The sequence below is a fragment of the Zonotrichia albicollis genome, chromosome Z (assembly GCF_047830755.1).
Source record: "Zonotrichia albicollis isolate bZonAlb1 chromosome Z, bZonAlb1.hap1, whole genome shotgun sequence".
In the NCBI taxonomy this organism is placed as follows: Eukaryota; Metazoa; Chordata; class Aves; order Passeriformes; family Passerellidae; genus Zonotrichia; species Zonotrichia albicollis.
This window is the reverse complement of record NC_133860.1, coordinates 77,364,887-77,377,352: the sequence shown is the minus strand read 5'-3', so window position 1 is coordinate 77,377,352 and position 12,466 is coordinate 77,364,887. Positions and strand designations below refer to the sequence as shown.

The 12,466-nt window shown below is 40.0% G+C and overlaps 1 protein-coding gene across 1 annotated transcript in view; it reads right to left on the bottom strand.

Moving 5' to 3' along the window:
• LOC141727270 (uncharacterized) overlaps window positions 1-12,466 on the bottom strand; it is a 66,813-nt gene that overhangs the window by 47,716 nt on the left and 6,631 nt on the right. The window contains 2 exon segments of the mRNA XM_074533631.1: window positions 11,200-11,268; window positions 11,857-11,943. Of these exon segments, the coding sequence (XP_074389732.1) occupies window positions 11,200-11,268; window positions 11,857-11,943 (156 nt within the window).

Sequence of the window (12,466 nt, the reverse complement as noted above, 5' to 3'; positions counted from 1 at the left end):
ATCCTGTCCGTGACGCCAGTTAATGTCGAGGTCTGCCGGAATGAATGGGTGATGGATGAACTTTTGGTGCAAAAAAAAAAATAAGCAATAAGGCACTGGGGCTTTGCAGTAACAAATCAACAAAATGCAATTTTATTGATAATAACCACAGCTGAATATGCGCTTGGTTAGGGAATCTGACGAAGAAAAGGGTAAGACAAGGGAAGAGGGAGGAAAGAAGGGTGAGGTAGGGTATAGCTACCAAAACGTGTCGGTGTCCTTCGGGGGTCTAGCCGTCGAAGCTCACTGGTGCACGTCTCGGGGAGATCTCAAAGGATGGTTGGATCGCACCCCAAAAATATACCATTTATCTTTGGGGGAAGGGTGGCTGAAATTAGGTTTCCATGGAGGGGAAAAGAATAGGAACAGGAGGAGGGGGATGTTATTCCATTGTTTTCATGGCTGAATGCTTGCAGGTATGTTTATTCTGGGCAGTTTTTCCCACCCTCACCGAGCTCGGGGGCGGAGTTCAATCCCAGTCTCTGGAAGGGGGTGCCAAGGGGGTACCATGGAGGTGCCAAGGGGGTTTCTTGTCTTGTCTTGGTTCCTTGATGAGGGGATTCGCATCTCTGTCTGTCTGTCACGGTGGTTGAAGGCAGGCAAGAGGGGCCTTCTCTTGGAGGGGTGAGCCACCCCAGAGCTCAGACCAGCCAAGTCAGGAGTTTGGAAGAAAGTCCAGATCCATTGTTCAGAAAGGGCAGCAAGTCCCCTTCAAGTTCAGCATGGCATGTTCTGCAAACACCACCTGTGAACATACTGAATAAGCATGAGACTTTCTTTCCCAACTGGCTCAACAGTTTTTAACCTTTTGGTGGTCTTTTGTCATGACAATTGTGAGGCAAAAATGAAGGATTTTCGGATAGACTCTCACAAGGAAATAGCTTCTGATTGTGGTAGCGTGAATGATAACATCTGTATTGTCTCGCCCTTCTTATGAAACTGGAAGTGGAATAAAAGATTTTAAAATGCCTCTCAGTTGCCCCATCTCTTTGTCAGAAAAGGGTGTTTCCGACACATTGGTGTTCCCGTATCAGGAGCAAATAACTTGTCTAAACTTTCTGACCTAAAAGACCCGAGATAATTTTTGTAAAGTTTTGCTGAGAGAAGCACAAACCCCAGGATCGTAACTCTTACAAAAAGAGAGAAGTTGGATTTCTACCCGTGTCTCTGGCTCGATCAGGATGGAGGTCCGACAAGGACTTGCATGTTGTTCAACATCAGGTAAGCCTCAGGGAACATGTTAGGACACAACATGGCCAATTTACCTAGAGATGTTTATAAAAACCTCAAAGATCTGGTCAAATCTAATTCCTGTAATGTTTCAAAAACTGAGTTAAAAGACTTATTATTATACATTCAGAAGTAGTTTCCAGCTATAGATAAAACTTCCATGTTTTCACTCCCTCTTTGGGAATTATTAGGACTGAAACTATACAATGCTTTTACCACAATCACAGATCAAAAAGCTGCTAAGTTGCTTCTGGTGTGTCCTACCATGATTGATATGTTTAAACATTCTACTAAACCCTCCACTTCCTCAGCTGCATCTGCGCCTACCCCCAACACTGAGTCTGAGTCCCCAGACCTCCCACCTCTGCTTCAGCTGTAACTCAACTTCAGCTGTAACCCTGACATTCAGACTGGGGCTGTGACACCTCCACCCCTACCATGGCAGTGTGCCCCCCAACTTTCACCATTTTCCAAGCCATGTCCGGGTCCCTGCTTGCCCCCCCCAGAATATGAGAACTCATTGCTACTTGTGAGAAAAAGTGTGGGGAGAGAAAGAGCGAAAAAATTCTCAACACCAGTATCTCTGCTAGCAAAAGGCAGGATTTCTCTGTTAGTATTACAAAACAAACAGTCTCCAGTCACCGTGAAATTCCTCTGAGACAATCTATAATTTACAAGGTTGTGAGGGAGGAAAATAAGGAAAATAAGTGATAATTCTAGTGATTCTGAACAAGAAGTTAACCTATTACATACTGGTCCCGCAAAAACAGAAAGAAAACCTACTTTACCTTCTTTTGATTCAGGAAATAATTCAAAAAGGCTGACCAATATGGGTAAGATGAGATGTAAAGTCATACAAGATAAAACCATGTCCCAAGTCATCCCAAATCATTACCCCCAGGGGCACGATGCAAATTAACAAATTCCAAATTAATTTATTTTTAAAAAAACTTTTACCATGAATACATTTGCACAGGAAATATATTCACAACAAAAGCAAGACTTTTTAATTATAGGCAAGGACAGTAATAAAATTCTTCGACTTTCAATTTTTCCAACTGTTGTCTCAGCAAATTATAATGAAGAGCTGATGATTTCAGCTCTTACTTACAATGCTCCAATGATAATTGAACCAAAACCAGCAATAGCTATCATTATTGCATTACCAATGAATAGAAATAAGCAAGTTGTATGCTGAGAAATGCCTTTTGAGAGTCCTGGCCCAGTGCCTAATAAAACATGTCAGCAATGAACGGCCAGAGCTGACGTGCAGTCTAATGCACCTTGGTCAAACTGTTCATATTGCAGGTATGCTGGACACAAGGGCGGACATCACTGTGATTTCTCGTGCATCCTGGCTGTGCAATTGGAATTTGGTGACACCCATGGGTGCTCTCACAGGAGTTGGAGGAGCTATCTTGTGTCTGCAAAGTGAATTCATGATTACTGTTACAGGTCCCAAGGCAAGGACAGCAACCATCAGTCCCTTCATGGTGCAGAAGTCCATCACAGTATTGGGGAGAGACGTGTGTCCCAGTGGGGAGCAAAGATAGAAGTGGGTGTTTGACAAAAACCACAGCAACGCCTGCCACTCTGAAATTATCATGGAAAACCAATCAGCCAATTTGATCAATGGTTTCTTGAGCAGAAAAAATTGAATATTCTCAAAAAATTAGTAAGTGAACAACTGCAAAAAGGCCACATCAGACCTACAAACAGTCCCTGGAATTCCCCAGTTTTTGTCATTCGTAAGGCAACTTTTGATTCCTGAAGATTGCCCCATGACCTGAGGAAGATCAACGATATCATAGAGGACATGGGGCCTCTGCAAACTGGACTTCCCTCTCTTTTGATGATTCCACAGGATTGGCCTCTTGTCATCTCTGGATGCTGACAGAGAGAAAAACAGACAACTTTCCCAGGCATTGTCCTAGGGAAGTTGTGAGAATGCTCAGAGAAAGAATTAAAACAATTATTATCTTAATCTCTGCACCTGGTATTTGTGAACATGTGGAATGTTTGTACATGTTTATGGAAAGATATTTTACCAGAAGAAATTGTTCCTCATTAACCAGTGGTGTGAGGGGCATTCAGGTTCTGGGTGAATAATCTTGTCTATAAGTATGTGAAGTTCCTAATAAATCTCGCTTTATGCCCTCTGATCAAAGGAATCAATGTCACCTTTCTTCATCCGTTCCTAACTCAACAACAACAGTGTATCATAAGGAAACCTAGTCTTAAGTAAGAACTGTGTGTAAGGTTTCATGGTGTCAAGTTTATTGATTTGAGTATAATGTAAGTACTAATAGAATAAGGGGTGGATAATGTCTTAGGTTGGAAAATGTGTCTGGGAGTATGTACTCTATTGCTGTCTGTTAGAGATAGGGCAATTATATTCTGCTAATTGGGCCACCTGTTAAAACCAGGTGGGACAGATTTCTTTATCTCTTCCACAACTAGTCCTCCCTCCAGAAAATATCTTCTGTTAGTGGACCACTGAATCTCACTGAATGATGAAAAAATTACATCATCCCATTGGGAAATGCTCTACCCAGGGGAAGGACCCAAGCTTTCCTACCTGGATATAATCTGAGATTTGGAACACCACGGCAGCCTTTTCACACTAGATTCCCAGAAGAGCAGCTTTTCTTCCACTAGATTTCCAGAAGAAGACCAAGCACATCTACATGACTGCTGGACCTTCAGAGGAAGACTACACCCTTCTACAGGATCATGGCTTCAAAAGAACCACATCCGCCACTCCAAGAAAGCTACAGCCACCATGTATTTTTGGATACATGCTACCAACACCCCGACCAACAGAGTGTCAGGGCATATTCTGACTCTGTCCATAGTTTGTTTTTGTACTAGTGCATTTGTATTTTAATTTTCCTAATAAAGAACTACTATTCCTACTCCCATGTCTTTGCCTGAGAGCACCTTAGTTTCAAAATGATAATTCAGAGAGAGGGAGTTTGCATTTTCCATTTCAAGGGAGGCTCCTTCCTTTCTTAGCAGACACCTGTCTTTTCAAACCAAAACACAGGGCCATGACTTTCCGCAAGAGGAATCACTGGTGTATATATCATGGACCTCTCTCAATCCTATTAAAGTATGAAAATCCTGGTTTAGAATAGACAGATATGAAAAACCTTTTAGAGAGAGAGATTAAAATGGCTTGTGGATCTATTATTTTTTTAGGAATGGGGAAAACTACCCAGAAGGTGTTGTTTTATAACATTTTAAAACATACTACATAAAAATTAAAAACTGCCATAAAAAGAGTTATATAAATAAGTGCTTTTTAATTAGAAACACAGAAATGTGAAGATGTGGATGACATTTTCATAAAAATATGAAATTACAAAAAATATATACAGTGAACTACAATACAAAGGTAGATAAGACTGTACTTTATTTAGATCTTCTTGTATTGCTGGAGTGTTTTGCTTCTGGAGAGAAGCTCTCACATCTGATAATTAAATCTCTCACATCTGATAATTAAATTTCCTTATTTCTTCTAGTGCTGGGTAACACATCCCGCCTGAAAGGAGCTACTGAAGGCACAGAACTGCTTCTGTGTGGTCTGAAATTGAAGGATGAAGACCCAATACCAGCTCTGTTTCCTGTCAGATGGGAAGGCATGTTGCTTGAGGGCACGGTAAAAGCTCTGTTTCGTCTTGTGTGGGAGGATGCATCCATGGATGACCCAGTATTGGATCTGGTTGGGATCAGGTTGATGGCTGGTTCCATTGATGATCCAAAACCTGTTCTACGTGGCAGTGCACTGGAGGGGATGTTGGCGTCAGACACACTGTAGGGTCTGGCTGGTAGCACAAAGGGGGGTACGTTGGTTCCAGACACAGTGTGGACTCTGTGTCTAGGCACTCTCTGCTGTGCTGGAGTAAACAAAAAGATAAAAAATCGAGACAGAATCTATGTTTGCTGTTAAATGCTCCTTACAAGGGCATGTATGTGAAGTACTTATAAATATTTGCTCCTTAAATGCTGCTTTGAAACACATGGCACCTGATTATTATATATAGATATTTAATAGACAAAGGACATTAGCACAATTATCCTGCCCCATAAGTAGTTGGTATAGCACTTTAAATGAAGTGCTGCAAGTATATTCATTTAAAGACATCTTTTACCTCTCATCATATTAACTCCAAAGCTGTGTTTTTTATTCAAGGAAACAAACTTATTCTGAATGTTAATATTTTATAACAGAAAGAAAGGAAAAAGCCTTTGGCTCTTGAAAGAAAGAAAAGAAAGAAAGAAAGAAAGAAAGAAAGAAAGAAAGAAAGAAAGAAAGAAAGAAAGAAAGAAAGAAAGAAAGAAAGAAAGAAAAGAAAGAAAGAAAGAAAGAAAAGAAAGAAAGAAAAGAAAGAAAAGAAAGAAAGAAAGAAAAGAAAGAAAGAAAAGAAAGAAAAGAAAGAAAAGAAAGAAAAGAAAGAAAAGAAAGAAAGAAAGAAAGAAAAGAAAGAAATTAAACTAAGTTACAAAAAAAAAAATTCAAAATAAGACTTACCAGCAGGAGCAGAAGTAGCAGGTGTACGGGGTGCTCTGGGTCCAAAGCTCACCTGAAATATATCTGTTCAGAGATAATACATTTATTTCAGAGAAGGTAAATTTTTAAAAGCAAGGAAACACACAGAACTGAAATGGTTGTGTTTGCAAGAGAAGATGATTAAAAAACATTAATGGGTATATATAACATAATGAAAGGAAGAAGCATTTGGCAAAAAGACCAAAAAGAAAATAAGAAAAAAATTCAAAACGTCAAAAAGCCACCCACACACTACTGCTACTCTGGAAAACCAAAAAAATCATAAAAAGCAACCAACCAAAAAACAACCCCAAACCAAAAATAGCCAAGCTATTGGGCACCAATGGAGAGAACCACGGCAGTAATTTTAACCTCTGTGTTAGCTTTCACCACCTCTTTCTCTTCTGATAAATGTCTCAGAATATTTCTGTAACAATAGTTTTAATGCTCCGTTATGTTTACAATTAAGGATTGTTATATTTGACTGCAGAAGCTGTGCAGCATGAAGGCAGATGCTGGCTAGGAACCCACATCCCAGTGACTACAATTGTTTGACAAGCAGATTTACCATCATGAGCTTGTGCTAGTGCAGGAGGTGTACGAGCAGCTTGGGCTGAAACCAGAAACTGAAAAGAGGCTGTTCAGAGAAAATAAAATTACCTCAGAGGAGGTACATTTTTAAAAGCAAGGAAATGTACAGAATTGAAATGGCTATGGTTGCAAGAAATGGCTATTACAAAATGTCTGCAATATTGTTATTGCTCCATTGCGTTTACAATCAAGTATTGTTGTATTTGTCTTCAGAAGTTGTGCAGCATGAAGGAAGATGCTGGCAAGGAACCTACATCCAAATGACTATAATTTCTTGAAAAGCAGACTTACCATCAAGAGAAGTAGGACCAGCAGGTGTACTGGCTGCTTGGGATGAAATTGAAGGCTGAAAATTACCTCTTTTGAAAAAGTAAGTTTTAAAAAACAAGGAAATACTAAGAATTGAAATTCTTATGGTTGAAAGGAAAAGTTATTGCAGAAATGTTAATGGTTTATAAAAGAAAGAAAGGAAAAGGGACTCGGTTTCAAAAATGTAATTAAAAGAAGCACTAAAAGAAAAAAATCAAAAATAAAAGACTGCCCACCCACAAGGACCACACTGAAAAATCAAAAAAAAATCCAACGAACCAAGCAGCTAAACCCAGACTAAAAAAAGAAAACTATATAAGCAAATAAAGGACACATAGGAAGAAAAAATCCTCCAGAATTAATTTTAATCCCTGTGTTAGCCTCCAACATCCCCTTTCTCATCTTAAAAGGCATTATAACATTTGTGTTTGCACTAGGTTTAAAGCTCCATTGTGTTTATAATTAAGTATTGCGGGATAGGCCTACAGAAGCTGTGCAGCAGGAAGGGAGATGGCGGCCGGGAACCCACATCCCAGTGACTACAATTGCTTGAAAAAGTGACTTAAAAGAAGGAGCAGGACGGGCAGGAGGTGTAGGAGGCTGAATATTATCTCTTGAGGAAAAATACGATCTACAAACCAAGGAAATGCACCCATTGGAAAGGGTTATGGTTGAAAAAAAAGCCTATTACAGAATATGAATGGTTTGTAATAGAAATAGAGGAAAAACAATTTTGCTACTAACAAAAGGAAAAAGCAAGCAAGCATGCAATGAAAAGAAGTAATAAAAGGAAAAAACTCAAAATGCAAACACCCACCCACCCACCTCAACCAGTCTCCTTGGATGTGGGCTCTCAACCCACATCCAAATCACTACAATGTTTTCACAAGCAGACTTAACGTCAACAGCAGGAATAGAAGCACGAGGTGTACTGGCTCTTTGGGGAGGCCCTATGGAGTCTGTTCAAAGTGAATTTGCTTCAGAGACGGTAAATTTTAAAAAGAAAGGAGATGTATGGAATGGAAATGCTAATTGTTGGAAGGAAAGGCACTGTTGGTTCCAGAGACAGTACAGGTTCTGTAAGGATGACACACCTCCAAATACGTTGCTTCCAGATGCAGTATAGTATCTGCTGGGTGATTCGCCTTCAGATGCCATATAGTATCTGCTGGGTGACGTACTGAAGGCTGAGCCGCTTCCAGACACAGTATAGGTTCTGCCGGGTGTCAGACTACGGAGGCCTGAGTCGGTTCCGGATAGACTATAGGATCTGCTGGGTGACGAAGTGAAGACTGAGTCACTTCCAGACACAGTATAGGTTCCGTCGGGGGTCATACTACTGTAGTTTGAATCGGTTTCAGACACAGTAAAGGTTCTGAATCTTGGGCGTCCCCAGAATGCTGGAATAAAAAAAAAATAATAGAAATCAGGAGAGAATCAGGAGAGAATCTACATTTGCTGTTAAATTGCTCTGACAAGACTACGTATTTGAAGTATTTACAACTGACTGCCTATTAATTATTATTTGAAAGACGTGGCATATATCTTCTATATTAATATTCTATATTGGTCCTTAATAAACAAAGAACATTATCACAACTGTCTTGCCCTAGGAAGTATTGTAATCAGACGTTGTTTCAAGGTCTACATATTCTCACAGACATATTTTTCCCCACGTCCTTATAAATTCTAGGGTGTGGTTTTTATCAAGGAAAGCAACTTCTTCTAAAGTCTGACAAAAACTTTAATCCCTGTGTTAGTTACACCACTTCTTTCTTGTGTGAAGAATGTCTCAGAACATTTCTCTTTGCACTAGGTGAATTGCTCCATTATCGTTATACTGAAATGTTGCTGTATTTGCCTACAGAAGTTGTGCAGCGTGAAGGGAGATTCTGGCTAGGAACCCACATCCCAGTGACTACAGTGATTCCTCTCTTAAAGAAGAGACTTATGAGCAGGACCAGGACCAGGACCCAGACCAGGACCAGGAGCAGGAATGAGAGCAGCAACTGGAGCAGGACCAGGAGCAGCTGGAGGTCTATGAGCTGCTAGGGTGAAACACGAGGCTTAATATTATCTATTCTATAAAAGATTTAAGGACCAAGGCAATGAACAGATTGGAAATGGTTATGATTTAAATGAACGATGATTAAATATATGAATGGTTTGTAACAGAAAAATTGAAAAACAAATCTATTATTAAAAATGAAAGAGTATTAAAATTAGCATTTAAATAAGAAAATAAAAAATCAAACACCCACACACCCACCTCAACCACTCCCCAAAACCAAAAGAATCCAAGCAACCAAGCATCCAAACCCAAAGAAAAACCAAAGCAAACCCACAAGGACATAGAGACAAATGGAAAAGATTTCCAATAATAATTTTAAACTCTATGTTTGCTTCCACCTACAGCTTTCCCTTCTCTATAAAGTATCATAACATTTCTGTTTGCACTAGTTGTAATGCTCCATTATGTTTGCAATGAAATGTTGCTCTATTTGCCTACAGAAGCCGTACAGCGTGAAGGGAGATGCTGGCTAGGAATCCACATCCCAGCCACTACAACTGCCTGAAAAGAAAACTTACCAGCAGGAGCAGGAGCAGGAGCAGGAGCAGGAGCAGGAGCAGGAGCAGGAGCAGGAGCAGGAGCAGGAGCAGGACCAGGACCAGGAGGACCAGGAGGTGTACGAGCTGCTTGGGGTAAAACACGAGGCTGAATATTATCTCTTGAGGAAAAATAGGATTTATAAACCACGGAAATGCAGTGATTGGAAATGGTTATGTTTGAAAGGAAAGGCTATTACAGAATATGAATGGTTTGTAATAGAAATAGAGGAAAAACAATTTTGCTATTAAAAAAATACCAAAAATCAAGGAAGCATGCAATTAAAAGACGTAATAAAAGGAAAAAAAAATCAAAATGCAAACACCCACCCACCCACCTCAACCACTCCCCATGGATGTGGTCTCTCAACCCACATTCAGATGGCTCTAATATTTTCAGAAGCAGACTTGTAATCAATAGCAGGAATAGGACCACAAGGTGTACTGGGCTCCTTGGGGAGGCTCAAAGCAGTTGAGTCAGAGACGGTAAATTTACTTCAGAAATGGTAAATTTTAAAAAGAAAGGAGATGGATAGAATGGAAGTTTCGGTTCCAGAGACAGTACAGATTCTGTAGGACGACACACCTCCAAATATGTTGCTTCCAGACGCGGTATAGTATCTTCTGGGTGAATCGCCTTCAGATGCAGTATAGTATCTGCTGGGTGATTCGCCTTCAGATGCCATATAGTATCTGCTGGGTGACGTACTGAAGGCTGAGCCGCTTCCAGACACAGTATAGGTTCTGCCGGGTGTCAGACTACGGAGGCCTGAGTCGGTTCCAGATAGACTATAGGATCTGCTGGGTGACGAAGTGAAGACTGAGTCACTTCCAGACACAGTATAGGTTCCGTCGGGGGTCATACTACTGTAGTTTGAATCGGTTTCAGACACAGTAAAGGTTCTGAATCTTGGGCGTCCCCAGAATGCTGGAATAAAAAAAAAATTAATAGAACCAAATCAGGAGAGAATCTACATTTGCTGTAAAATTGCTCTGAAAAGACTACGTATTTGAAGTACTTAATATTTGAAGTACTTATTTGAAGCAAGTTTGCTTCTTGTCTTAATTGCTTATTTGAAAGACATTTCATATAAATATTCTATATTGGTCCTTAATAGACAAAGGACATTAGCACAAGTATCTTGCCCTAGGAAGTATTGTAAGACGTTGTTTGAAGATTTACGTATTCTCACAGACATACCCCTCATGCTTATAATTTCTCTAGTGTCACAGACATTTTTTCATAGAAATCCTTTCTCTCACGTTTGTCCATCTTCTGGGAAGCAGAGCCCCAGAAGAAGAATGTAAACAATTGTTATCAGCTGCTGTGAAATGTAGCAGGTGCCCCTGTGATTGGCTCATCTTCCATGTGTACCATTGAAGGCCAATCACAGGAGAAGCTCAGGGACAGATTCCCTGGACACAGAACTTTGTTATTTTTTTTCTTTCTATTCTATTCTTAGCTGAGCAGCTCTCTGAAACTTCTCTTCTTTTTCTTTTTAGTGTAGTTATAATGTATTATATATCTTATATAAATAAATCAAGCCTTCTGATCAAGAAACAAGATTCTCGTCCTTCTCTCACCACCGTGACCATCTAAGGTCACTGTAATACTCTAGTGTGTTTTTTTAATCAAGGAAAACAACTTCTCCTACAGTCTGACAAAAATTTTTTATCCCTGTATTATTTACACCACCCCTTCTTGTGTGAAGAATGTCTCAGACCATTTCTCTTTGCATGAGTTGAATTGCTCCACTATCATTATACTAAAGTGTTGCTGTATTTTCCTACAAAAGCTGCGCAGCATCAAGAGAGATGCTGGCTTGGAACCCACACCCCAGTGACTACAATTGCTTGAAGAAGAGACTTACCAGCAGGACGAGGACCAGGCCCAGGACCAGGCCCAGGACCAGGACCAGGAGCAGGAACGAGAGCAGGACCTGGAGCAGGAGCAGGAGGAGCTGAAGGTCTATGAGCTGCTAGGAGTGAAACACGAGCTTAAATATTATTTCTTGAGTAAAAGTAATATTTAAAAACTAAGGCAATGCACAGATTGGAAATGGTTATGTTGAAAGGAAAGGCTATTAAAAAATAAGAATGGTTTGTAAGAGAAATAAAGAAAAAACAATTCAGTTATTTTAGAAAAAAAGTATTTTAAAGTAACAATGAAAGAAAAAAATAAAAATTCAAACACTCATCCTCCTACCTCAACCAGCCCACAAAACCTAAAATGTCCAAGCAAGTAAGCATCCAAACCAAAAGAAAAAACCAAACAAAACCCACAAAGACATAGAGACCAATGAAAAAAACTTTCCAATAATAATTTTAAACCCTGTGTTAGCTTCCACCATTGCCTTTTTCTTCTCTAAAAAGCATCATAACATTTCTGTTTTCACTAGGTGTAATGCTCCATTTTGTTTACAATGAAGTGTTGCTGTATTGGCCTACAGAAGCTGTGCAACGTGAAGGGAGATGCTGGATCAGAACTCACATCCTACTGAATAGATTTGCCTGAAAAAGCAACTTACCAGCAGGAGCAGCAGCATGACCAGCAGCAGGACCAGGAGCCGGAGCAGGACCAGGAGCTGGAGCGGGACCAGGAGCCGGAGCAGGAGCTAAAGCAGCAGCAGGAGCAGGACCCGGACCAAGATTACCAGGAGGTGTACGAGCTGCTTGGGCTGAAACACAGTGCTGAATATTATCACTTGAGGAAAAATAGGATTTACAAACCAAGGAAATGCACCCATTGGAAATGGTTATGGTTGAAAAACAAAGCCTATTACAGAATATGAATGGTTTGTAATAGAAATAAAAGAAAACTAATTTTGCTATGAACAAAAAAAGTTAGAAAGAAAGCATGCAATTGTAACTCGTAATAAAAGGGAAAAAATTCAAAATGCAAACACCCACCCACCCACCTCAACCAGTCTCCTTGGATGTGGGCTCTCAACCCACATCCAAATCACTATAATGTTTTCACAAGCAGACTTATCACCAACAGCAGGAATAGGAGCATGAGGTGTACTGGCTCCTTGGGGAGGCCCTATGGAGTCTGTTCAGAGAAAGTGAATTTGCTTCAGAGATGGTAATTTTTTTTTAAAAAGGAGATGTATGGAATGGAAATGCTAATAGTTGGAA